Here is a 26,505-nt window from a genome sequence, read left to right on the forward strand (position 1 = left end):
GATGGAGTGGAAAAATAGGCTTCTGTCTCTGAAAATGTTAGCATGGCCAGAGAATCAAAAACAAACATTATTGGTGGTTCCCTGACACCTTGCAGCCATGTTCCAATACCTCGTGCTGAATGTCCATTAAAACGCAGAACGCTTGAGAGGCCATAACCATTGTGGATGAGAATGTCAATCAGGACAAAAATCAGGGACGTAAAAGACAGGATGGCGTGAGACGAAAGACCCTGGAGTGACTCTCTCACACCAGCTCGGGCTTGTCTTCTGGAACCAAACACTGGTGAAAATATGGTACTTTCTGCTGAAGTATACAGTGTTTACTTCTTGAAAAGTAACGTTTCAACCACATTTTGTAGTGCGGTCTCAGTTTCTAACGTGTTTTGTTGTCATTGCTTGTGGTAAGATGAGGCGACATTTAATATGCATGAAAACCTCCCAAAATGATAAATCCTCCATCTGCCAAGGCCGTCGAAAGCAGCCCTGTAATGCTGTTGAGCAAAACGTGTCCCAGTCCGGCTTTGGGTGGGGGGGACACCCGGGGGAGCTGGGGGTGAGAGTCGCGGCCCCCGAGCAGATGGAGGACGTGCCGAGCCGGGCCCAGGCTGCATGGGCCAGATGGTCTGTGACGCCCCCCAAGAGGAAAAAGAGGGGACCTTTAGAACCCCCTCTACCCATCCTCAGGTTATCCGAATAAATCCTGATTGTGGCATTCCTCTGCATTCCACCTGCAGCTGTAATAAAAGGAGCGTCTTCTCTGCCAGTCACTGAAGGCTAAATCCCATAGAATTAAGTATTTCTTTGAGGACTTTGAGGTCTTTAGATGGAGGGTTTCATTTATGTGGCCTGGTATCGATTTAAAAATGGTTCCATTTTAAACTGACAGCAGGATAGGGTGTCATGACGCCACCAGTCTCACGCTTCTCCTCCTCAAGTGATCTGTCGGTGCTCCTTAAGACTGTTGGCGCTTTGTGCTGTTTGAGGTGCCCGATGTCGGAGTTCTCCACCTGGAGAGGTTGGGTGTGATGTGTAACGTCGCTTTGGCAGGATTCCGGAGGGAGATGAACACCCTGAAACCTGGGACAGATCTGCATGGCCTCCGTGGACAGCCAGCGCTCAAGGGCTTGGCTGTGTCTCTGTTATCACTGATGTTAGAAAAACGTGATCATTTATCTGTCGATATAAAGGGATTTAATGAGTTGTTAAGTTATCAGTTGAAAGGTGACTTCATCATGCCGTGTGGCAATTGGCATGGCTGTCGTTATCCGCTTTGTGATAGTACCCTAGAATACTTCTCGTTATGATGGTATGTTAATGCATGATATTGAAGTTTGTGAGCTGCTGTGATGTATGATGATTCTACTGCACCTCATGTACGCACAGGAATCCGAGAAGATCATCGCCGAGCTTAATGAGACCTGGGAGGAGAAACTTCGGAAGACAGAGGCAATTCGCATGGAAAGGTGAGTGGGCCGGGCTGGCCAATGTGGAGGTTTGCATGGAAAGGCGAGCGGACCGGGCTGGCCAATGTGGAGGTTTGCATGGAAAGGCGAGCGGGCCGGGCTGGCCAATGTGGAGGTTTGCATGGAAAGGCGAGCGGGCCGGGCTGGTCAATGTGGAGGTTTGCATGGAAAGGCGAGCGGGCCGGGCTGGCCAATGTGGAGGTTTGCATGGAAAGGCGAGCGGGCCGGGCTGGCCAATGTGGAGGTTTGCATGGAAAGGCGAGCGGGCCGGGCTGGTCAATGTGGAGGTTTGCATGGAAAGGTGAGCGGGCCGGGCTGGCCAATGTGGAGGTTTGCATGGAAAGGTGAGCGGGCCGGGCTGGCCAATGTGGAGGTTTGCATGGAAAGGCGAGCGGGCCGGGCTGGCCAATGTGGAGGTTTGCATGGAAAGGCGAGCGGGCCGGGCTGGCCAATGTGGAGGTTTGCATGGAAAGGCGAGCGGGCCGGGCTGGCCAATGTGGAGGTTTGCATGGAAAGGCGAGCGGGCCGGGCTGGCCAATGTGGAGGTTTGCATGGAAAGGCGAGCGGGCCGGGCTGGCCAATGTGGAGGTTTGCATGGAAAGGCGAGCGGGCCGGGCTGGCCAATGTGGAGGTTTGCATGGAAAGGCGAGCGGGCCGGGCTGGCCAATGTGGAGGTTTGCATGGAAAGGCGAGCGGGCCGGGCTGGCCAATGTGGAGGTTTGCATGGAAAGGCGAGCGGACCGGGCTGGCCAATGTGGAGATTCGTAAAATCTTAGCTAAACCTGCATCAAATGTGAATGCTAACATACCAAAATCTGTTGTTTAAAAACTTAACTCTGTAAACATATCTTTCCTCCCACCCAGAGAGGCGCTTTTGGCGGAGATGGGTGTGGCCATCCGTGAGGATGGGGGCACTCTGGGTGTTTTCTCACCAAAAAAGGTAAGGGGGGGTATTTTCACAGATCGGTGGCTTTGTGACGTGTATGTGACTGCTCCCCCCCCCAGCGTGCTGTGGGAGGTGTGCTGATCCGTACCAGATCCTTCTCTGAACTTGGGTCCCACACATGTTGTTGTGGAGAAGCCCCAGTTCGGCACACAGACTTCCTGCGGCTCCTGCACTTCCGTCGTCCTGCTGCCTGTTTCCCGGCTTCCTCCTGCTTGCTTTAGTCTTTCTGCTTGTTTCCCTTTCCTGTATTATATTTTCTTTTGCCCTTATGATCCTTTTGTTTGTCAGAACCAAATTCCAGCTTTAGTAAAAATTGCTGTTTTGTTTAATCCAGCTTGGTTTATTTGAAGGTTTTATTTAACTTTTTCACCCGCAACGCCCTGAAGATCCCTGTACCCCTGGATTGTTAGCTGCAAACAGAGGGACTGGCCGACAGGCATGCACCCTTCCGTCACGCCCGTTAGGACGAATATGTGCGTCTGTTCGGAGGCACCTGCTGATTCAAGATGGCACCGTTACCATGCATTGCACTGCACTGGATATTCTGACAGTAGTTTTTATTTAAATGCTCATGGTCAGCAAAAGGGGTTTCAGATTTAATGATGAGGCGTTCTGTGAAAGACCCATAGCTGGGCTCCTGTTTTAACAGCCGACCGCAGTGATCATGGTGTCCTGCGTTACACACGTCTGAGTCAATGTTTTTGAAGTGTAGTAGTTTGAGAAGTTGTGCAGTAGGGGTGTGTGTGAGTGTGATTGTGTGAGCGTGTGGGTCATGTATATATTACATTGTGGAGACCAGGTGTCACCCGTGTTATTTTGTCATCGTGGGGACCACTTTGTTTGTTCCCGCCAGGGGAAACTCAATGTAATAAAAATATGTGACTGCAGGCAAAAAAATTTTAATTATCAAGTCTTTTTTTGGTTACTTATGGTTACAGTTAGGGCTGGGTAGGGGTTAAGGTTGTCATTGCTGGGATTAGTGTTATGCACATTGAAATGAATGGAGAGTCCCTGCAAAGATATGAATAACATATGTCAATTGTGTGTGTGTGTGTGTGTGTGTGTGCACTCTTACTTTCGTTTGTGTCAACATACATGTGTCAGGGTATGGCTGGGGGGCCCCCACATGCTGTGGGGTAAGGCGGGCTGCCACAGCAAGGCATTGTGGGTGATTTGCTCAGCGCTCTCACGGCTCAGCAAAGCGGCTTACTGAAGGGGCTCTTCCCAGTGACAGAGTAGCGTGTTCAGTGTCAGGACAGTGCCGGTCGCGTCATATGGACGGCTGCAATCACATCTGCATTTTGTTGTTTTTGTCAGGCATCTTAGGTTGAAACCTGTGCGCTCTCTCGGAGCAGCTTCCCCCAAATAATAAACCACAGCTAGGACTAATGCACATTTGTGTGAAGTGGATGATTTTCACAGTATGTTTCTGGCCCCCCAGCTGAAAACCTTCATCTAAGCCGACAAGAGAATAATATTTGAATATTTGTTGCGGAGTTTAGTTCATTGCAAATAAGATGTGTAAAGCCCTTTAATCTTACAGAAGGTGATTTAGTCAGACCTCTGCTCATGACTAACATTCGTCTCAGGTTTATTGTTTGTTTCATTTTCTCTGTTTGTTCTGTTTAACATTTCTCTGTCTAATCCGTCGCTCTCTCCATCTTCCCTGTCCTCCCCGGTCGCCTTAGCTTTTTATAGATGGGACCTGTGATCTCTTTGCAGACTTTAATGGGGTATTTTCTCCAAAAAAGGTTGGTGATATAGTGGTACACTTGTTTTTTTTTAGTAGGAGTGGAATACACAGAGACCCATTTTTTATGACTAGAATATAGTTGTTCATTGTAGTTCTAGAACGCCCCCCCCACCCCAACCCCGGCTTGTGCTGAATAAACCTTGGTAGAAGCTCGTGGCCCAAACATATCGCTTCATAGTTGGTCGGGACTGACCCATGGATTGTCTGTAAATGAGACCTCATGCTCTCTCCCTGTCAACAGACACCCCATCTGGTCAATTTGAACGAAGACCCGCTGATGTCGGAGTGCCTGCTGTATTACATCAAAGACGGCATCACCAGGTACCCGCTTTGGCTTTTTGCTCGTCAGACTTGGCTGGCTTTTCCTCTGCCTCCGAGATGAGCTGGTAATGAATATCTAATGTGCCCCCCGAGAATTCGGCAGCCCCCACCAGCCGCCAGCCCACTTCAGACACACAGTCACTTTGTATTGTGGCACGACGTGTTACATTTGTAGCGGGATGCCTGCCAGTTTAGATTTGCCTGCTGCTAATTACCTCAAGATGATTTGCCCCAATCCAGCAAAGGGATAGATGCATGGGGGCGGAGCCACAGATCAGGATCAGGATGAGGTTTACACCACGTGTGTGCGATGAGACGCTGCTTTTGATTGGTCGAGAAACACTGATCCACTGTCAGTGATGTAGCAATAGGGACTGTGGCTGAAACGTAGCTCATCTCCAAAGATCCAGTGGCTGAGAGTCTCAGATTCCTCCCGATTACCTGGGCTGAGCATTGATGGCCGCGTTCGCGTTGGCCGTGCTCTCACGCGGCTGCCGGTCCTGCAGGGTCGGCCAGGCGGACGCAGAGCGGCGGCAGGATATCGTCCTGAGCGGCGCCCACATCAAGGAGGAGCACTGCGTCTTCCGCAGCGAGAGAAACCTCAATGGGGACGGTGAGTGTGCACGGCGCCCCCTGCAGTCTGGCCTCCCGCACGCTGCACTCCCCTGTTTTCATTCTGGTGAGAGATTGTTGTCGGCTGTATAATTTCATTAAAGACTGGACTGCCCAAAACATTCATTGATGGTATAATTCAGGACATTCTCCTGAAAGGGAGGTATCCTTATGGGGCTTTTTTCCGGTAATATTTCCATTTGTAAATTCTATAAATGCTCTTACTTGAAAAGCCACCGATTTTAAGATTAATTTTAAATTTCAGGACAGGAAGTAAATGCAGCTTTTGTGTGAGCATGGACTGTTCAGGTGGTTTTAGGCTGGTATGGGCGTAACGAGCATATCCTGACCTTTGCAGCCTGGTATTCAGGCTTCCTGATTTGTAATCATTTATAAATTCTTCGCTTTCTCCTCCGAGTTTATGCTTATTTCACTCCTAATTTGCAGTCATTTTAACATCTCAGGGTGACGATACACAGGCGACGATACAACTTCTTGAACAGTGTTGCTGCCCAGTGTCATTCGGGCAATTTCCCATTGATGTTGGGCAGCAGATTTCTGTGTGAATAACTGGAATCACCAGTGGGCAACTGTCAGTCACCCCGATCCAGATGAGATGCCCTTTGTCTCACCTGGTTGTTTGTTGCCCGCCTTGTGTATCATAACCTCCAATCGGCCGCTCGGTTTATGTCGGACAGGCGGTATAGTGTCATGCTCACCAGCCTAACCCCCCCCTCCCGCCCCCCCCGGCAGTGGTCGTCATGTTGGTGCCCTGCGAGGGTTCAGAGACCTACGTCAACGGCAAGCGTGTGGAATCGGCTGTACAGCTACGCTCAGGTACGTCCGGGATCCTGCTCGCTCACTATAACTGCATCTGGAATGCTCATCTATCTTAACTGCTGTCTGCCTTAAGAACTCTAGCAGATGTTAGGGATATTTACAGTGGCAGATGCAGTGGCCAGTGTGTGGCAGTGTGCCCACACATGGGCTGCGGGGGAGACCCAATCAGGAGTGGGCGGGGTTACATTACAGCCCGACCCTGTCCTCTGCTCCGCTCCGATCAAGGCAGCCAGACTGTCACTCTCAGGCTTCTACTTTTAGTCCATGCTTTCCAACCACAGCCTGGCACAGTAATAAACCGCAGTGGTGTGAGACCGCAGTGTCCTCCCAGTCTGCTTGGGGAGGGAAACGTCACACTGAAAGCGTGACAGCAGTGGCTGATGCACCCGGCTGTGTTACATATACGATCTGTATGATACTCCAGGCAGGTGGGGCTATTCACAATGGATGCATGTGTAGTGTTTTTCTCAGGCCTAATACATGAAGCCATGGTTTATATAGGCCAGGGGTAGAAAATAACCTTTTTTGTGGCATGTTCCATTTTCTAATATGTGTGTGTGCGTGTGTGTGTGCGTGCGTGCGTGTGTGTGTGTGCGCACATTTGCCATTTCAGGCAACCGCATCATCATGGGGAAGAACCACGTGTTCCGCTTCAACCACCCTGAGCAGGCGCGCGCCGAGAGGGAGAAGACGCCGTCCGCAGAGACGCCCGTGGAGCCGGTGGACTGGACCTTTGCACAGCGCGAGCTGCTGGAGAAGCAGGGCATCGACATGAAGCAGGAGATGGAGAAGAGGTACAGCCGGCCAGCGCCCCGCGTCTGCTTAAAGCCCCCCTCCCTCACTCAGCTGTCCTAACCGTCCGTGTGACAGTGACATGGGATAGCGCTGCCTCAGACTGCTAGGGTTGGGGGGTGTAGATCCCACCCCCATTCTGAGAGAGCACAGCTTGCTTGCTGTGTTAGTATCGTATGACTTCCATTTGGAAGATGGGTGGATGTTTTTGTGACGGTGAAATTTCAGTCTCTGGAGTCCCCCGCCCCCCCCCCCCCCCCCCCCACCCCACGTTAAGAGCTGTGGCACTAACCTCATCATAGGTATGTCTGGAAAACATGTACCCCATGAACTCAGCAGTACGGCGGGGGGGCTACCCTTAGTAAGAGTTATCATTTATTTAAATGTTGTCTAATTTAACGGCTCATTAATGAATCATGAATCACCTGTTTCTTGTAATTAATAGTAGATACTTTTGTAATCCATTGTTTCTCACTACAGCTGTGATGAATTGTCTTTTCCAGAAAATAGAAACCTGTAAACAGTAACTGTATCTTTTTAATTTTTTTTTTTTTAAACCTGGAATTTAATTTGAGGTTTTGTGTTGAAAGCCTGGTTCACTCCGTAGGGCAGAGGGTGACGTGCGGCATGGCGGAGCGGCGTCGAGGTCCCATGTGTCACAGCGCCGCCTGTCCGACTGACTGACTGTCTTTTCTTTCTCAGGCTGACAGAAATGGAGATCCTGTACAAAAAGGAGAAGGAAGAGGCAGACCAGCTCCTCGAACAGCAGAGACTGGTGAGTCCACACCCTTCCTTCAATTTTAGGAGTTTATGAGAAGTTAATTGCAATTTCTTTTAGTTTTAAATTCTGATTCCCTGGCTTATTCCCTGGGAGTATGTGTCAGAACTGCTGGGTAAAACAGCTGCAATAACACATTGCTGCCTGTATTCGTGACAGTTAGAGCCACCTAGATTATGGGAGGTTATGGTTATGGTTAGGTAACGCCTGTGTGTTAAGGGGGGGTTACTTGCTGGGAGGTCTATAAACACAGGTGGCAGGTCTCTGCTTGTGGCGTTGCCGTCTGGCCAGCACTAATTCTGCACCCTGGAGCTCTCATACGCACTGGCTGGTGTGTGACAGCTACAGCCGCTCCCAGAGCATGTTCCAGCACACTCACTGCATGGGGAGGCCCTTCGGATCAGGGCCCAGTGCCGCAGCACAGTGCAGCTCTCTGCACGACTTGACTCAGCCAGTGATTTTGACTCTGAAGCTCTTTCCACTTTTTAGTCCATATTTTCCACTTTCTGCCACCCCCTTCCCCCTCCGATCACCCCCAGAAGTAGCTGTGAACTGAACCCCTGCAAAACAGCATCTGAGAGGCAGTTTTCCAATTGGCCAGAGACAAAACGGCGATGCCAGTGATGTTTTCATATCTAGCTCCATTGAATATCAAAGCTAGCAGTGGTGCTCGTATCTAACTCCAGCTGATCCGCAGCTGGAGGTGTAATCATGCAATTTGATTAGTGAAATTTTGGTGCCCTTCACTACCCCAGGTGTTAGAGCCCTTCCAGTTTGCTGCTTTTGCACGTCTTTTGGTTTTACCATCATTCTACTATACTATATTCTAGCATGATCTTTTGGTCTCATGGTTTTGACTTCCTGTAGATCCTTATAATAGCAAACGTTGGGGGGGGTGGGGGGGGGTGTGGATGCTGGGGGGGGCAGCCACATAGAGCTGCAGGTTGGACCTGAGCCGTCCGTCAGCGGCTGGAACAGGTTTATAGTTCTGTCCACGCTGACCTTAGAGCCCGTGATGCCGCGATTGGCCGCCCACCTGACGGAGACTGGCAGCCGCCCTCTCGGCCCCCCCTTCCCAGCATGGCTGCTGGGAGTCTGGGTTTCTTCTGTATCTTATCCGATGGCCTGCAGTCTCCACCTTGGTGCCAGGCCTGGTGCCACTGCTACTGGTTTCGCTTCTAGTTTTTGTTTTCAGTCTCCTTCTAGCGATGTGGCCTGACGTGCCCTTGGCGGTAATGGAGCCGTACCCCTTACCTAATCATTCGTGGTCATAATCTTTACCTCTGTGGCGAACCCTGTACTCTGATCATACGAACTATAGTGTGAATTATTTTTATTTATTTTTTCAGTGATTTTGCTTGTGGGGGGGGGTTTGGGGGCACAGTGGGGAATCTGCATCTTTCTGAACTAACCGCCCGCCAGTAGCACCTGGATTAACGGCATTCCTGACCTCCATCCCAGCCACTTGTGCTTCAGTCCTCTTTTCCTCTCTCTCTGTGCCTGACTGTGTGCTCTTTACGCCAAATAGCACTCTTAGTCCCTAACACACTTCCTTACGCTCTTAGACTTTCGAACCTGATTCTCTCATGGACCTCAGACGGGTGGGGGTCTGTAACCTGGCCGGCTGCTGTGCCGCATGCCTTCCTGAGCATGTCTGGGGGTGAGCGGTGTTTAACCAAAGCCAAACCGGGAAGAGGAGCTCTGCAATTAAATACCGGGGGGGGGGGGGGAGGACCTCAGAAGCGGAGTAATACGAGTCCCCTCCTTGTTGATTTTTTTATTATTTAAAATCATGACAGCAGTGTTTTGCTTATGCAATCAATATGTAAAACTTGGAACTGCATTAACCTTGTGACAAAATGCTTTATTCAGACTGAGAAACCTTCGCATATGTTGCCGTCGCAAATAATGATGCAGCTTGGATGAGAACTAAGCAGATTGTCAAAGATTCATATATGCAGATTCAGATGATAAATGTAACAAAAACCTATGCAAATGCCTTGCGTGTATATCAGCCCGAACTGACGCACACGCGACGTGCTGCGCGGGTGGGATACACACCCCTTTTATTTTTGCTTGAGATACACAGAATACTGATGAGGTCAGTGATCTTTTGCTTGAATAAAGTAGAGCTTTAATGTTCAGGTAAACTTACGAGTTTAGTAATCGGAGATGTTGCATTTTAAACTTTAAAAGGCTGTTAAATTTCACATCACTTGATTTGCTTTTAAGCTGCCTAACAATCAGGCTACTGCAAGTTCACAGCAGTTCCTGTTTTGCATATTGATTCCATCCATTCTTTTTTCCCATCTTATTCTTTTAATTTCCTATTTTAATTTTCCATTTTTGTTGGGAATCTTCGGGTTTGTTTCCTGTTTTGTTTTCCAAAGGATGGCGACTCTGATAGTGGGGATGACTCAGATAAGAGGTCTTGCGAGGAGAGCTGGAGACTGATCACCTCCTTGAGGGAGAAGCTTCCCGCCAGCAAGTTGCAAACCATTGTCAAAAAGTGCGGCCTGCCCAGCAGTGGGAAAAGGCGCGAGCCAATCAAAATGTACCAGGTCCCTCAGCGGCGCCGACTCACCAAGGACTCGCGCTGGGTCACCGTGTCGGACCTGAAGATCCAGGCGGTGAAGGAGATCTGCTACGAGGTCGCGCTCAACGACTTCCGCCACTCGCGGCAGGAGATCGAGGCGCTGGCTATCGTCAAGATGAAGGAGCTGTGCGCCACCTACGGCAAGAAGGACCCCAACGAGAGGGACTCCTGGCGAGCGGTGGCCAGGGACGTGTGGGACACTGTGGGTGCGGGGGACGAGCGCGTCGAGGACACGCTGACCGGGGGCGGGGGGGGTGGCATGCGTGGCGTGGCCGACGTGGACGACCTGAAGGTGCACATCGACAAGCTGGAGGACATCCTCCAGGAGGTGAAGAAGCAGAACAACATGAAGGATGAGGAGATCCGGGCGCTCCGCAACAAGATGGTCAAAATGGAGAAGGTGCTACCGCTCCTCAGCACCGCCTCCGAAGCCAAGGAGGCGCCGGCTGGCAGCAAGGCTCCCGCAGAGCAGTGGGGAGACGCCGTGGACCAGGAGGAGCGGCTGTCCAAGCTCGTGGGCGACGACGACTCCTTCCAGCGTGGCCGCGTGCGTTGGATGCGGCAGGAACAGACCCGGTTGAAAAACCTGCAGCAGCAGGAGATCTCGCGGCAGCTGCGGCGGCAGTCGGGGCCGCACCGCTTCATCCCACCCGAGGACCGCAAGCTCCGCTTCCCCTTCCGCAGCAATCCCAAGCATCGCAGCTCGTGGAGCCCCGGCACGCACATCATCATCACCGACGACCAGGTCATCGAACTCAAGGTGCCCAAGGAGGCTCTGCAGGAGGAGGAGGGGCCAGAGGGGGCTGTGTTCATGCCCCCCCCCCTCCCTAGCCCCTCCTTGCTGCGGAAGGGCAGGGAGTCGGAACACAGGGGGCAGGGGCCCCGTAATGGCTTCAGGGGCCAACCGGGGCGAGCCCGGAGCAGTTCGTTTAACAGCAGCCAGAAATCCGCCAGCCCATCAGAGGGATCGCAGTCCGGGGACACGGCCCAGCCCAGCCCCCACATCCTGCCCCCGCATCAGTCATGCCAGGCCCATTCCATCGGTGCTGGTCCCCCGCAGACACCCACCGAGCAGCATAGTCAGCAGCACCAGAACCACCTCCTACCGCCTCCGCGCATGAGGCGCCAGCTCTCGGCACCCAACCTGAAGGCCGGCCGGGAAACCCCCGTCTGAGGCACCGGCAAAGTGCCGTGGGAGGTCCCCGGCGCCGTCGGTGGGCCAGAGCAGAGACCTGCCCGTGTGTCTGTGCCAAACTGGACTGCTGTCACTGTGGCCACTGACTTCATTGTAGTTTTGTTTTTCTTTCGCACTCAAACGGTGTGGTTTGTTAATCCATGTGAGGTATCCTGACGACACACATTCAGCTTTGACCATCCCCCCCCCCGCCACACGGCGCCGGCTACCTCAGGCACCTTAGGGAATGTCACTCCTACAAGAAACTGCTGCCTAATGAGGATGTGCTTCGTTTTTTAAGAGTCCCGCTTCTCTCTGTGGGATAGCTTATGTATCTTTTCGCTCATACAGTCATAGACACTTTGTTGCACCAATAGCTCAACCACTGGCTTTACTGGTGAGAAATGCCTGCATCTTTCGCTTTCTGTGACAAGTTTACATAGACGGTCCATTTATCAGAATGTAAACCGTACAGCTGTGTTTTAGGCAGAAAACCCCAGTGTCAGTCTCCATGCCTGACTTACAGCATAGTCATTGGTTCCCAGCATAACTGCCTATTTACTTCTGTAAGAAGACATTAAGGCACTGAGCCCCTTCTAGGACCGTTATAAAGTGGGAAGACTCAGTAGTAGTAGAGTAGTTTCCCAGATGGCTTGCTTAGTTTCCAGAACATTTACTTACCCTTTTAGTTGTGCGTTTGGCAGTGAGTGCCGTCTGATTCGGGAATGTCGGTGTGCGACATGCCCCCTGGCCAGCCGGCACTGTTCTGTGTTTCTGTTTATTCTGGGTGAGCTTAAGTGAATTTTCACACGTTTTAATAGAAACCACTTTGTTTTGAAGATTGATCCACAGTGTGGACATGTTGGCCTTTTTTAATACCCTGAGCTAAAGCTTGGGAACAGAAGTTCAGCAGCAGCTGGTGTAAAGTGACCATCTCTGTGCCCTTTTATTAACTTGGCAGGAGAAGTGGCAGGAATGTCTGCTAAGGGGTGTTTCATTGGTGTGTGTGATGGCCTCATCTGTTTAACACATTTGTATTCCTGTTCTCTTCACCCCAACTACCACTAATACTCCTCATGGGAGATTCTCAGCTTAATGCTGGCCTTATGTGGTGAAGGACAGGACAATGCTACCCACAATCCCCATTTAATTCATCAGCTGCTATTATATGACCCAATCAGGGCTAAGCATTTTATACTGACATACTTGACAGCTAGCCTTAATGTAAACCGTACAGCTGTGTTTTGTGAGTGGAATGGAAGTCCCAAAAAATATCGATTTAAGCTCTGTGATTAACTTAGCTTGGTTTTGTTTTGCTTTCTTGTCTCGTGTAGTTTTCAGTGTTCCGGTAGCCCATGGCAACATCCTCGTTGTTCTGGAACACCGCATTCTAGCTCCTCTCGAAAGATTTGCATTATCATCTCCCTCCCCACAGTGTGGGATCCGGGCGTTCTTCACTTTCCAGGAAAGAAAGTGTAATGCTGGGTTTCAACACCCTAGTCGTAAAAATGCAGCGGCAGAAATGGGGGGGGGGGAGGTCGCTCTGAAGGTCGCTGGAGATATTTGAATGCTTTTTAATTTTTTTTTTGCAAGATAGAAATGCATTAGCACAGCTCTTTTTAAAAAATGCTTTTAGCCTTCTAATGGATGCCATGTTCCATTTGATATAAAAGGTTTGGTCACTATACAAGTGCACTGTGGTGATAAATGTATCGTGTAGCTGGTTGCACAGAAATGGCTGACGCGTTCCCATCATGGAGTGACCTCTCCACCACACCCGCACCCATGAACAGGCCCTCGCTTCCTGCTTCTCAGCTTCTCTCTCACCCACTATGGTAGTTCTCCGCTTTCACCCTCTCTTTCAGAAAGACACTCGCACCATTACCATGATTAGTGACGCAAGTACAAATGACTTTTGCTGTCTTTTGTCATTTAATTTTGTTTCATTGTTTGCCTTTGGCAGGTTTCTGACACATTTTGTTTTTATTTGATTTCTGATCTTGAATGTGTGCCTCTAAATGTAACAGCAGGCAGACCATGGCCTGATACAAGAGACCCCAACTTGCCCTCCTGGGTGAGTTTAGATGAACGCAATTTCATCCAAGGCAAACAACTGCAAGTCCATCTAGTTGGTCCATTGGCTTTTCAAAATGAAAGGTACAAACACCTATAAACTCTAAGCGTTACATGCACAAGGTCTCTTTCTACCAGCTAACAGTCAACCCTACTGCCTACAGCAGCCCATTTTATTCCAACCTAAAACCTAGTCCAACCCTGGGGTTGTTTTATTTATGTATAACGGTGCTGATAGCTAAACTGACCCATTTCACGAGGGCAGGACTGTATGAAAATGGACAGTGTTGATATTATTCTGTATCTGTGTTGTATACCTATGTATCTGTTGGGATGACGAGCTTGGATGTCTTTCCATGTTTAAAAGTTGTACTGTCTGAGGTCACTGACAGGCCAAGTGCCTTTAGGGGCTCCTTTGGGGACATCGGGCCCCCAGCTGAGTGGGCCGTGCCTGGGGGGAGGACTGTGCTGGTTCCTCCCTGCCTGTCACATCTCTGCTTTTCTCCCTTCATTTTTGAAAAACATGACTGAAATAAACTCGCAAATTTTGAATTCCGTTCCCATGGCTCATCTTCAGCGTGTCTTGATGTTTCTCCTGAAATGCCCCACCTCCCCCATCCCGGTTCAAACTGCAGTCACACTTCCTCCCGTCCCACCAACGTGCCATACCGTAATCATAACCATTTAAACCATTTAAAATCTCCTTTGCCATTAAAAGAATAACTGGAATTAGTAGATTTTCTTTTATAAAAAAACTTTTCTTTACTGCTTACACATCTTATGTTATATACAAAGAAACACATTTTTGCAGCTTTAGCACAACATCAGATCTGTCTTGGGAGTCATTTCACATGTGGTTCTGCTATATTATCCTGCATCATTTTCCTTTGGGGGGGGGGGGCGTTCTGTGTGACCTGTTGTGCTGTGTAGGCACAGTTCAGCCTGGCATTTCTGTGGTAGATTCAGGGTCACTCTGAACTTAACTACACAAGCAGTTATTTAGGAGGGATTGGTGGAAGTTCCTGTGTTGGGTTGGCTCCCTGTCCTGGGTTATTCCCTGCCCTGCATCCCTGGACCCCTGCAGCCCTGCATAGGACAAGCTGGTATAGTTATTCAATGCCAGATGCCAAATACATATTCTGTATTTCATACAACTGATGAAATATTAAAACTGATTCTCAAGAACTGAAAATTACTATATTTTTGTTATGTCGTGTTTCTTTTCTTCATAAAGTGGAACAGTTGTGGTAAGGCTGTGCTTGTCATTTTATTGAAGGTTAATGTTATCAGTTGGGGGGTTCTCTCTGGTCACCTGTTACACAGCCCTCAGTTCACGGTGCATTTTGACCACCTGCTGTAAAGGAAGCACTTTCCATTTCCCCATCTATTGCAAAGATTAACATCAGTTAGCTAAATGTTAATCTAGAAATAATCACAAACCCCATTCTCCCTCTTAGGATTGTGCTTCTGTAGTGACCATTCCTGCGGAGTTGCTTTAACATAGCCATTCTTAGAGGTGTAGAGGTCACTTGGTAAGATGTATTATTTGTGATTGATGCTATTGCAGTACGAGTGGCTGAGCCACCGGGCCCTGTTCCACATTCAGGCCTCGATGAACCACACAGTTCCTGCTCTCCTGTTGGTAATGGTGGGGCTGTGGGGGAAACGCTCAGTGCCCATGTGGGATTAATGGTGGTATTGTTCTGCCAAAGACTCCCGGCAAACAGGATGAGGTCATTGGTCACAGAGCTTCCAGGGAGCAGCCAGACCCGGCCTTTCCGCTGCTTCCGGGTGCGCCGCCTCTCAGGGTCGTGTTCACGTCAGCAGTGTGCTGCACAGCGAGAACCCACTGTGTCCCGCTCCGGTTACTGACATAGACGTCAGTTCTGAGTGACGATGAATTGCATGGTTGGGCTTGTTTGTCGCTGGGACTGACCCATCAGCCCTCGTTGGGCTGCTGGCTTCGCACCGAGCTGAACCTGGAACAGGATCAGCCATCCTGTCAGGGTTACACATAGACACACAAACACACTCGTACGCTTCCGCTGGTTGGCTGGGGTGGGTGGGTTTTGACAGAGGCCACACCCATACCGTCATACCGTATTACAATGCATGACCAATGTATATGGTGTAGAAGGTATATGAACTGATCTCCTATCAGGTGGGGCTTGAACAGGATTGTATAGTACACTGTGTCACAGTTACTAGGGTTAGACTATAATGATTTCCAAGCTGTTACACTGGTCAGAATCTCTCTCAAACTGAGGCTGTGTGTAATGAGATTGCGAGGCTAAACATCTGTGCCCTTGCTGTGACCCTGTGGGGGGTGGGGGCGTCTGCTGCTCCTCCTCTGTTCCCCGCCCCGCCGTCGTCCCTGGTTGCTCATTGGGCGGCCTCACTTCCCCGCCCCACCGTCATCTCTGGTTGCTCATTGGGCGGCCTCACTTCCCCGCCCCACCGTCATCTCTGGTTGCTCATTGGGCGGCCTCACTTCCCCGCCTCACCGTCGTCTCTGGTTGCTCATTGGGCGGCCTCACTTCCCCGCCCCACCGTCGTCCCTGGTTGCTAATCGGGCGGCCTCACTTCCCCGCCCCACCGTCGTCCCTGGTTGCTCATTGGGCGGCCTCACTTCCCTGCCTCACCGTCGTCTCTGGTTGCTCATTGGGCGGCCTCACTTCCTCGCCCCATCGTCATCTCTGGTTGCTCATTGGGCGGCCTCACTTCCCCGCCCCACCGTCGTCCCTGGTTGCTCATAGGGCGGCCTCACTTCCCCGCCCCACCGTCGTCCCTGGTTGCTAATCGGGCGGCCTCACTTCCCCGCCCCACCGTCGTCCCTGGTTGCTCATTGGGCGGCCTCACTTCCCCGCCCCACCGTCGTCCCTGGTTGCTAATCGGGCGGCCTCACTTCCCCACCCCACCGTCGTCCCTGGTTGCTCATTGGGCGGCCTCACTTCCCCGCCCCACCGTCGTCCCTGGTTGCTAATCGGGCGGCCTCACTTCCCCGCCCCACCGTCGTCCCTGGTTGCTCATTGGGCGGCCTCACTTCCCCGCCCCACCGTCATCTCTGGTTGCTCATCGGGCGGCCTCACTTCCCCGGCCCACCGTCGTCTCTGGTTGTTCATTGGGCGGCCTCACTTCCCTGCTCCACCTTCGTCCCTGGTTGCTCATTGGGTGGCCTCTGCTCCAGCTCTGTTCCCTGGTCCAATATCGTCCCTGGTTGCTCATTGGGCTGCCTCTGCTCCTCCTCCACTGTTCCCCACCCCACCATCGTCCCTGGTCACTCATTGGACGGCTTTTGCTCCTCCTCCCCTGTTCCCTGCCCCACCATCATCCCTGGTTGCTCATTGGGCGGCCTCTGTTCTCTTCTCCCCCCCTTCCTGCCCTCCTGGCCACCCCCTTCGTAGGTGTACGAGAGCAAGCTGCAGGAGCTGCAGAAACAGGTGGAGACACGCTCCCTTGTGGCAGAGACCCCTGATGAGGAGGAAGAGGAGGAAGAGGAGGAGGAAGGTAAACTTCCATGTGACTGGTGGATGCTTGGGTCTTCATAATATGAAAGTGGGAAGTGGATCAAAACCATTTAAAAAGTTAAATAGTGTTGAAGTTTCTGAAAGTCACATGGCAGGCTGCTGCAGTGGCGCCCCCTAGAGTCATGCCTGGAAGAGCTGCTATGAGTGTGTGATATTAAAATCTCATCCCAGTGCTTGAAGTGGGCCCAGTACTCGTTGGTAGACAGTACCAGTACTACTTTGTTGTTCTCTTCAACGTAGCGCAGCATTTCTTAGGCACCGGCACCTCTAATAATCTGCTGGTACTGAAAACGCATGTCACTGCTCCTGTTGGTCATTTTCCATTTACATCACTGTCTCTTCCCAATTGGTGAAAGTGAGTTGTGCTTAATTATAGCGATGGAGGCTAGAGGAGGAGATCCAGGCCGGGCCTTGTAAAGTAACTTGAAATGAATGTGTCCCTTTGTCCCTTACAGTGTGTCTGTTTACATGTGTGTTCCCTGTGAAACTTTCCATCTCTGTGGCTACCCATGTATGTCTGCTTCCTATGAGTGTGCCTCGTCGCTCCAGCATTGCTTAGCATGTATCAGAGTGTATACAAAGCCCTCTGCCTCTCTTGCCTCTGCCAGTGCCCTGGACGCAGCATGAGTTTGAGCTGGCGCAGTGGGCCTTCCGCAAGTGGAGGTACCATCAGTTCACCTCGCTCAGGGACCAGCTGTGGGGCAATGCGGTGTACCTGAAGGAGGCCAACGCCATCAGCGTGGAGCTGAAGAAGAAGGTAATGCCTCAGCTCGCCTATCAGTCATACCTGGTCTGCAGTTGGACGCAAAGGTCCCGGGTTCAAAGACTGGGAGCTCTGTCTAGGTCAAAGTCAAAAGTCAATGTATCGTTTTTGTCATTACAGCTCTGTGATGCATAGGTCATGCACCTGATGGAATTGTATTCCTTATTGGTCATACTGTAAAAAACTAATAGAATAATAATAACAACAGCAAGGTATGACACGGGTATGATGCAGCTAAGGTACGGATCGAAGAAAATGTGGAACAAAGTAAGACTCATAAAAATTAATAAGCAAATTTAGAAAAATGTCAATAAATAAGCAGAATAAAATAAAACATAAATAGGAATACAATGCAGTAAAAATAATACAGAATAAAAAGGATATAAAAGTATAACCTAATAAAAACTTGAAATAATATTGTATAATGTGGATTAATAAATGTGAGACCTGACATATTATGAGAATAAAAACAGTAAAATCTAGACAAACAAGAAATATATACTTACCTGATTAGGACGGAGTGTCCAAATGAGTGGACCCGTGCAGCGTAAAGCTGTGGCATTTACGTGCCAGTCAGGAAGTGGGCTCTGAAAACCTCAGGCTAGGGAAGCAGGTAGGGCAGAGAGAGAGCACTGCTGTACGCAGTCTGAAGAGCCACCCAACCCGCCCCTCAGCTCCCGCTACTAGGGCCTTTGTCTGTGTGCGTGATGCATCTTTGGTTGGGGTGACTGAAAGACTCCAGTCTGTCTGCTGATTTATGTTGCAGTTATCTTTGTCAGGTGCTGGGTGTGTGACAGTGAATGTTGGCTGGTCTCGCACATGTGATTACCTGCATTTTCCTGCTTCTTGTGCCCATTTTGGTTCCTATTTGGTAGAGATCAGAGCCCTGTTTCCAGTTAGCTGTAGTTCAAGTCTCCAGATTTAATTGTTTTTAAGCGGTGCTCTTCTCAACTTGGAACCATTACAGAATGACAGCCTAAATCAGGCATCATCTCTTGCCTTTTTGGTTAAGTTCTGAGTGATAGTCACAAACACATTCTGTTTCTATGAGCTGGTTTTTGTGGTGAAAAGGGTGTGGTTCTGGCCCAGTCTGCTCCATCACCCTCTCATTCTGTACCTCATTGGCCGAATTTAGGTCACCTTGATCTGCAGTGGCTGAGCTCAGAATTGAACTGGTCACCATTTCTCACTGTAAAGCCAACTGTGAACCCAGCGTAGACAGCAGATGGCATAGTGGTTAGAGATGTGTACTGTTCGTCAAAAGAACTGCTGAGCAAGATTTTGTTTTTGCCCCCCCTCAAGTAAATATAACAGTCTCTTTGAAGGGCCGGATTATGAGGTCCTGAGGGGATGGGTGCGGGCGAGGGCAAAGCTACAAAATTAATAGCATAAGCAAACACCCAGTACCCTTGAAAAGGAGCCTTTCTGTTGCAGTGTAGCATTTCTGTTGCAGTGTAGCATTTCTGTTGTGATTCTGCAGCATATCTATTGTCGTTTCTGTTGTGTTCTTTCATTTTGTGTATATTGTATACTGAAGCATTACTAAGTGTCCTGTAATACTGTTGTATGCTTCGTGTTTGGCACTGAACCACAGTCGGTTTGGGAATGCCTGCGCACGCCGGCAGTGACGGCCGGCTGACTGTTGCTGGTGTTCCTCCCCACGTCTCTGCAGGTGCAGTTCCAGTTCGTGCTGCTGACGGACACACTGTACTCGCCACTGCCACCCGAGCTGCTGCCGCCGGAGCCGGAGAAGGAGCGCGTCCCACGACCCTTCCCGCGCACCGTGGTGGCCGTGGAGGTGCAGGATCTGAAGAATGGTGCCACGCACTACTGGTCCCTGGAGAAACTTAAGTGCGTCCCTGACCTCCCGCAGTCACACGGTCCCTGGGGATCAGGCTCCCGGAAGATGATAAATAGGCGTGATGTGTGTGCTGAGCTTAGCCTTACACATGTACTGCTGTGTAAATGCTCTGAGTATAACAGATGGATTTGGACAAAGGCGTCATCAGCTAAGCTAATAAACGGCAGTGATATGTAATGCCATGGCCCCACTACCCCCCCCCCCCCCCCGTCTCCGCAGGCAGAGGCTGGAACAGATGCGGGAGATGTACGACAGGGCTGGGGAGATGGCCTCCACCCACCAGGAGGAGGGAGAGGGCATCCTAACCGGCAGCGACCCTTTCTACGACCGCTTCCACTGGTTCAAGCTGGTGGGCAGGTGTGTCTCCCCCCTGCTCATCTTCTTTCCCTTCTAATCTGCTTTCTTTGTTTTAGGCTGCTTGGCCTCTTTCTTCTGACTCATTCCCTTAAATTTGATTGGCCCAAGCTGGCAGATCTGCTTATTTATTGCTTTATTTTTTTGAACCTGGTATTTCCTGAATCTTCCCATAACCACGCCCACGACAGCCCCTCCCTTCCTCAATCTTCCCATAACCACGCCCATGACAGCCCCTCCCTTCCTCAATCTTCCCATAACCACGCCCACGACAGCCCCTCCCTTCCTCAATCTTCCCATAACCACGCCCACGACAGCCCCTCCCTTCCTCAATCTTCCCATAACCACGCCCACGACAGCCCCTCCCTTCCTCAATCTTCCCATAACCACGCCCACGACAGCCCCTCCCTTCCTCAATCTTCCCATAACCACGCCCACGACAGCCCCTCCCTTCCTCAATTTTCCCATAACCACGCCCATGACAGCCCCTCCCTTCCTCAATCTTCCCATAACCACGCCCACGACAGCCCCTCCCTTCCTCAATCTTCCCATAACCACGCCCACGACAGCCCCTCCCTTCCTCAATCTTCCCATAACCACGCCCACGACAGCCCCTCCCTTCCTCAATTTTCCCATAACCACGCCCATGACAGCCCCTCCCTTCCTCAATCTTCCCATAACCACGCCCATGACAGCCCCTCCCTTCCTCAATCTTCCCATAACCACGCCCACGACAGCCCCTCCCTTCCTCAATTTTCCCATAACCACGCCCATGACAGCCCCTCCCTTCCTCAATCTTCCCATAACCACGCCCACGACAGCCCCTCCCTTCCTCAATCTTCCCATAACCACGCCCACGACAGCCCCTCCCTTCCTCAATTTTCCCATAACCACGCCCATGACAGCCCCTCCCTTCCTCAATCTTCCCATAACCACGCCCACGACAGCCCCTCCCTTCCTCAATCTTCCCATAACCACGCCCATGGCCGTGCTTCATCCCCTTAAAGCAGGGCTATTCAATTCAGGCCCTAGATTCCAAATCCAGGCCTTGTTTTCAGTTCTCCCAGGTAGTTAATTTAATAATTAATGATTCCAATTGGTCACACCTGGCTCACAGGTGAAGGAAGGCTGGAAAACCAGCAGTGCTCGGCCCTTGAGGACCGTTGAATAGCCCTGCCTTAAAGATTACAGCCTGCAGCTTTGAGAGACTGCCCTTCATGAGCCTGTTTGTTGTCTAGACTGTGATAAAGAAGAACAACTTCCTTTGAATTTCCTTTGTTTCTAAAAAGCCTCAGTATTGAATTACTCTAAAATATGAAGTGATTTGACATGTGTAGTTGGAGAAGGGCATCCACTTGTGGTTTTTTTTGTGAACATCACTGCATGTTTTGAGAGTGAAGTAACTGGAAAGGAGGAGATATGGTGTAAACAGACAGACAAGGTGCATTGCAGGCATTCAAGGACAGAAAGAATAGACATCTCAGGATTCTGGAAGAACAGTTTACAAGGATGTTAATTATCTTGCAGTAAGCTGTTTATCTGAGTTAAGGTCAAGATGGCATCTAGATTGAAGTCTGGCATGGAGGCTGTGTCTGCTCTAGAAGGAACTTGGATGTGCCGTATCCCTGATTCATTCCAGAACCTTTCATTCATTATCCCTGTGCATGTCAGTTCGCCTCTGTGTTGCTTAATGTCATTGTTTTGTTGTAATTGCGTTTTGTGTTTGACTGTTCATTTGCATCTCATTTTGTATTTCATTGTACTTTTCATAATTTTTGTACTTTTCATTCTATTTTACATTGTGTTGAAACAATTGTACCGATTTTTCAAAATATTCCTATTTTGAATTTTATTATGTTATGTATTTTTTTTTTGGTAGTGATGTTTGTGTTTTTGTTGTTACCAATTCCTGTTATGAACTAGACCTCACTGTAATCTTTTTTTTTTTGTTTGCCCATTTCATCCATTCCATGAATATTAAAAACGCAAGTCCACATTGTCCCTTTGATATATTCCGCAACTGAAATTAGACACGACAATGAAGCTCAGCCTAACGTTATAATTAACCCTGTTTGGATTCCTGAATGAATGAAAAAATTGTCTGTTTTCACGAAATGGAATGTAATGTAATTTGCACTTTTGGCCATTTAAGTGCTGGTATCCTGGGTATGGAGTCTCAGGTTTTTACTGGAAACGGGCACAGGGCAGCCATGCCCACCCCCCTGCCTTTACTGTTTTGCAGCGTCTATGACATGGTTGTACACAGGGGCTGAGAAGGATGACTGACCATCTGCAGATCTCCCCATCCTTCCTGTGATGGCTGTCTCTTGATTTTATTTTTCCCCTCCCGTGATTCCTCTGCTCCATCTGTCCTGTGCCCACTGCCCACCCCACCAGCTCCCCGATCTTTCACGGCTGTGTGAACGAGCGCCTGGCCGATCGCACTCCCTCGCCCACCTTCTCCACTGGCGATTCAGACGTCACTGAGCTGGCGGACGAGCGGCACAGCGAGATGGATGACCTGCTGGACGACGAGGCCTTCGTGGATGACACTAGCTCTGATGCTGGCACAGAGGAAGGCTCGGACATCTTTGGAGATGGCCAGGATCCCTTTTACGACCGCTCCCCCTGGTTCACCCTGGTGGGAAGGTTGGTGAGGCCTGACGTTGAGGGCGGAAGGTTGGCATGAGGGTTTGGGCTGGAACCACAGCTCCACAGAGGAAAAATATCCACTCCAGCACTGCCTGCGATTATATTCTAAATACCCAAAAATTAGTATGCAAGGGAGTGTTCTATCTTTGACTCCGCCTCCATGCAAATGAGATTTCCTAGCAGGACCAATCAAATCCCAGCTTCAAATAATGTAATTTTAGCACACGTATAGAATCAACCAATTCAGCTCAGGGTAATATATACAGATGGCTTCAGGATTCATCTCACAGAAAGAGCATCAACTGTAAAACAATATACTTGCATAATGTGCAGTTTATACATTTAAAAATAAGTCATTAGGCACAGGAATCGCTGTCAGGCTGCTGGGCCCCACCCAGAGGGTGCAGCCTGTGGACGGTGTGATCCAGCCCCCCTCATTCGTCCACACCCCCGTCAGACATGCACTTCTCACCATGGCCACTGGAGGGCATCACCTGTGTGTAGTGCTAACCGCCATGAGACCGTGTCATGCCTTAATGCGCGTCCTTTTATTTCAGTTTAATTAACTGTAATTTGTTTGTTGGGGGTGGGACATGAAGGAGTTAGACGCTGAGCCCGTTCTGGCTGTCAGTGTCGCTGTGTGAGTTAGAGTAGAGAGACAGAGACGTGCCAGACTGCCTGGGGGACTGGGACTGCTGTCTCACTGTGACTGCAGGGCTCTGCCTGCGCTCGTCTTCTGCCCTTCATCGTGGCTGTTTCCGCAGCAGCAGAAAAGCATTAACACTGCAGATCACATCCTGTTAGGTGACAGCGAGACACCTAAACCGCCCCCCCTTCCCCCCAAATGTCTGAGTCCCGCTCCCAGCCGTCTCTCCTGTCATTCAGGCCTGTCTCCTAGGTATTTTTGTCAGTTTTGTTTTTCATTTCCGTGCAGCCACTTGTCATGTTTTTGGATTTCATTTCACTTTTTGTTTCCCTGTTTCTCATTGTTTTCCATTTCGTGCTCATTGGATTATCCAGAATGAGATGCTCTACTGAGAGAATGATATGATGTGGAAATCTCCGCTTTCAGGACTGAAGATAAAAAAAAAAAAAACTTTGTCACTCTGATGTGCATTTTAACCCAATGTTCGCCACTTGTTTTTTTAAGCAGCGCCATCTTTCGCATTGAATTCTTGTGACTTATTTGGTCTGATCAGCCGGCTGCTGGCTGTGATCAGCCCCCCCCAGGTGTGGCTGTCCTTTTCCATTTCACTTTCACTGGCAGCCCTGAGCAGACTGGGGGGTGTAACCTGACGGGGAGCCGCGGTACGTGGAGTGTAACTCTGTCCCTGTCCCACCTCCTCTTTGAAGGGCTTTCGTCTACCTGAGTAACCTGTTGTACCCGGTGGCCCTGGTGCACCGCGCGGCCATCGTGACGGAGAAGGGCGAGGTGCAGGGCATGCTGCGAGTGGGCGTGCAGGCCATAGCAGGTGGGTACCGCTGAGCCGCATGGGCACCATACCCGCCTTCCTTACCGTCAGCTCTGCCTCTCACTCTTTAGATCTGCTTTCTTCCCACTTCCTGTTAGCGTCCTCCTTACCCTCCCATGTGACTGGTGCCATCAGCATCAACACACTGAACTTAAACCAAAGATCTAACAATGATTCCCACTGTGATCCATGAATATGAAATCCTGACAGGCACAAGCAGGGTCAGCTCTAGTACAGTAGTGATTAAAGAACGCAAGGTCACCAATGCAGACTAGTACTGAACAACTTTCCGTGCAGAGTGACGACGGCCTGCAGTGCGTTCCATAATCGAACCGCAATGACGACGGCCTGCAGTGCGCTCCGTAATCGAACCGCAATGACGACGGCCTGCAGTGCGCTCCGTAATCGAACCGCAATGACGACGACCTGCAGTGCGCTCCGTAATCGAACCGCAATGACGACGGCCTGCAGTGCGCTCCGTAATCGAACCGCAATGACGACGGCCTGCAGTGCGCTCCGTAATCGAACCGCAATGACGACGGCCTGCAGTGCGCTCCGTAATCGAACCGTAATGACGACGGCGGCCTGCAGTGCGCTTCGTAATCGAACCGCAATGACGAAGGCCTGCAGTGCGCTTCGTAATCGAACCGCAATGACGACGCCCTGCAGTGCGCTCCATAATCGAACCGCAATGACGACGGCCTGCAGTGCGCTCCGTAATCGAACCGCAATGACGACGGCCTGCAGTGCGCTTCGTAATCGAACCGCAATGACGGCCTGCAGTGTGCTTCGTAATCGAACCGCAATGACGGCCTGCAGTGCGCTCCGTAATCGAACCGTAATGGCGACGGCCTGCAGTGCGCTTCGTAATCGAACCGCAATGACGAAGGCCTGCAGTGCGCTCCATAATCGAACCGCAATGACGAAGGCCTGCAGTGTGCTCCATAATCGAACCGCAATGACGAAGGCCTGCAGTGCGCTTCGTAATCGAACCGCAATGACGGCCTGCAGTACGCTCCGTAATCGAACCGCAATGACGACGACCTGCAGTACGCGCCATAATCGAACCGCAAACAGACTACCTTCGTGTTCACTCAGGTCAGGGCTCAGTGCTGTCCTGAGAGACCTTATCAAATATCACAGTGGGCTGATGGCTTCACGGGCATCTACCTCACAGCCAACGTTCTTGACGTCTTGGTTGCTAAGCAGGAAGTTCAAAGTGGCCGCTTTATGTCGGGGTGAATACTGAGTAACAAGATTCTTTGATTTTTGATTTTTTTACATTTTGGATTTTCAGTAATGCAGCCGTGTTCCATAGCATTTAAGACAAAAATATTACTACTAAGGTGCATGACACTGAAAACCCCATGTCTTTATTACCTTCACTGGTTGACATTTTGCGTCTTAGAGACTAGTTCCAGGTTGTCCAGAGAGCATGCATCCATAACTGAATTTAATTTAAAAATCAATCCAAGCTCTGACCTTCACAGGCGGCACTGGACAGACATTAAGCTGTCCTAAATGCTGCCCGTTTCCTGTGTGGTTTGAGGGGGTGGGGGGGGGCTTACCTGTGTCAGCAGTGCACCCCCTCACCAACGTCCGGCTGCCCTGTGGCTGCCCTCACACCCCTGCAGCTGTCTTGAAGGAGCTTTAACACTCTCATTGCCCATCTAGCTGATGAAGAGGCTCCAGATTATGGCTCCGGGGTTCGACAGTCTGGCACGGCCAAGATCTCCTTTGACGACGAATATTTCAAGAAGGTGGGTCATGCCTCCTGCTAATGTCTGTGGAAAGAGTACCGGTAGCAAATTAACACAAAGTTTAGGATGTTAGAAGTATGTGTGGAAATTAGGGGTTACTCTGATTTATCTTTGCTTGTTTGCACTGAAAATCTGTGGGACAAAGTAAAAATTTCAATTATGAATAAAGATCCTGGACTTGGGGCTGTGGACAGTTACCGTGTCACAGAAATTCCCCGGAGGATGTTTTGAAATGCGAGCTCCGTAATTTGATACGGGCAGTCAAAGGAATCTTCCCTCCAGCAGGGCGGCGACTGCACCGTGGCCATGAGCCGCTGCGGCCTCTCTCTGGAGGAGCTGCGCATCGTGGAGGGCCAGGGTCAGAGCTCAGAGGTCATCACGCCCTCGGAGGAGATGAATAGGATGAACGACATGGGTAGGGAGGGGCGCCACTGCCGGGGGGGGGGGCAACGGACAGCTGTGTCTCGGGCTTTTCTCTCAGCAATGCAGGTGCTAAATGTTCACAGATGTTCCTTTTATGAGTGCAGGTGTTGTGATCCCTTGTGTGATGCATTTAACTCGATTTTATCCGAATGACATAGATGATCTTCTGGGGTCAGATCAAATTTGTAAATTTTTCTTTGTTCTAAGATTATTGTGCCTCCCCACAAAGTCGGCATCATTAATGTACGTGTGTTTGACTGCAACTCGCATGCTTGAGATTTTTGTGGTCCAGTCCTGGTGAGCTGGGGTGACTGAGCACGAGAATAAAAACCAAGCAACACGAGT

At 50.3% G+C, this 26,505-nt stretch overlaps 1 protein-coding gene across 19 annotated transcripts in view; it reads left to right on the forward strand.

Annotated features, from left to right (window-relative positions):
* kif1b (kinesin family member 1B) overlaps positions 1-26,505 on the forward strand; it is a 75,379-nt gene that overhangs the window by 31,446 nt on the left and 17,428 nt on the right. For 9 of the 19 annotated variants that reach the window (XM_072713335.1, XM_072713336.1, XM_072713342.1 and 6 more), the window contains 15 exons: positions 1,384-1,463; positions 2,328-2,403; positions 4,404-4,483; positions 4,990-5,096; positions 5,849-5,932; positions 6,549-6,729; positions 7,430-7,502; positions 16,753-16,855; positions 17,484-17,632; positions 19,311-19,489; positions 19,719-19,856; positions 22,251-22,502; positions 23,859-23,977; positions 25,652-25,737; positions 26,020-26,152. In XM_072713335.1, coding sequence (XP_072569436.1) covers positions 1,384-1,463; positions 2,328-2,403; positions 4,404-4,483; positions 4,990-5,096; positions 5,849-5,932; positions 6,549-6,729; positions 7,430-7,502; positions 16,753-16,855; positions 17,484-17,632; positions 19,311-19,489; positions 19,719-19,856; positions 22,251-22,502; positions 23,859-23,977; positions 25,652-25,737; positions 26,020-26,152 — 1,840 coding nt within the window. Of the gene's footprint in view, positions 1-1,383; positions 1,464-2,327; positions 2,404-4,403; positions 4,484-4,989; positions 5,097-5,848; positions 5,933-6,548; positions 6,730-7,429; positions 7,503-9,895; positions 13,901-16,752; positions 16,856-17,483; positions 17,633-19,310; positions 19,490-19,718; positions 19,857-22,250; positions 22,503-23,858; positions 23,978-25,651; positions 25,738-26,019; positions 26,153-26,505 lie in introns of those variants that run through there. The other 10 variants (XM_072713340.1, XM_072713343.1, XM_072713346.1 and 7 more) reach the window with 4 other exon arrangements.

Source organism: Paramormyrops kingsleyae, chromosome 6 (genome assembly GCF_048594095.1).
Source record: "Paramormyrops kingsleyae isolate MSU_618 chromosome 6, PKINGS_0.4, whole genome shotgun sequence".
Classification (NCBI taxonomy): Eukaryota; Metazoa; Chordata; class Actinopteri; order Osteoglossiformes; family Mormyridae; genus Paramormyrops; species Paramormyrops kingsleyae.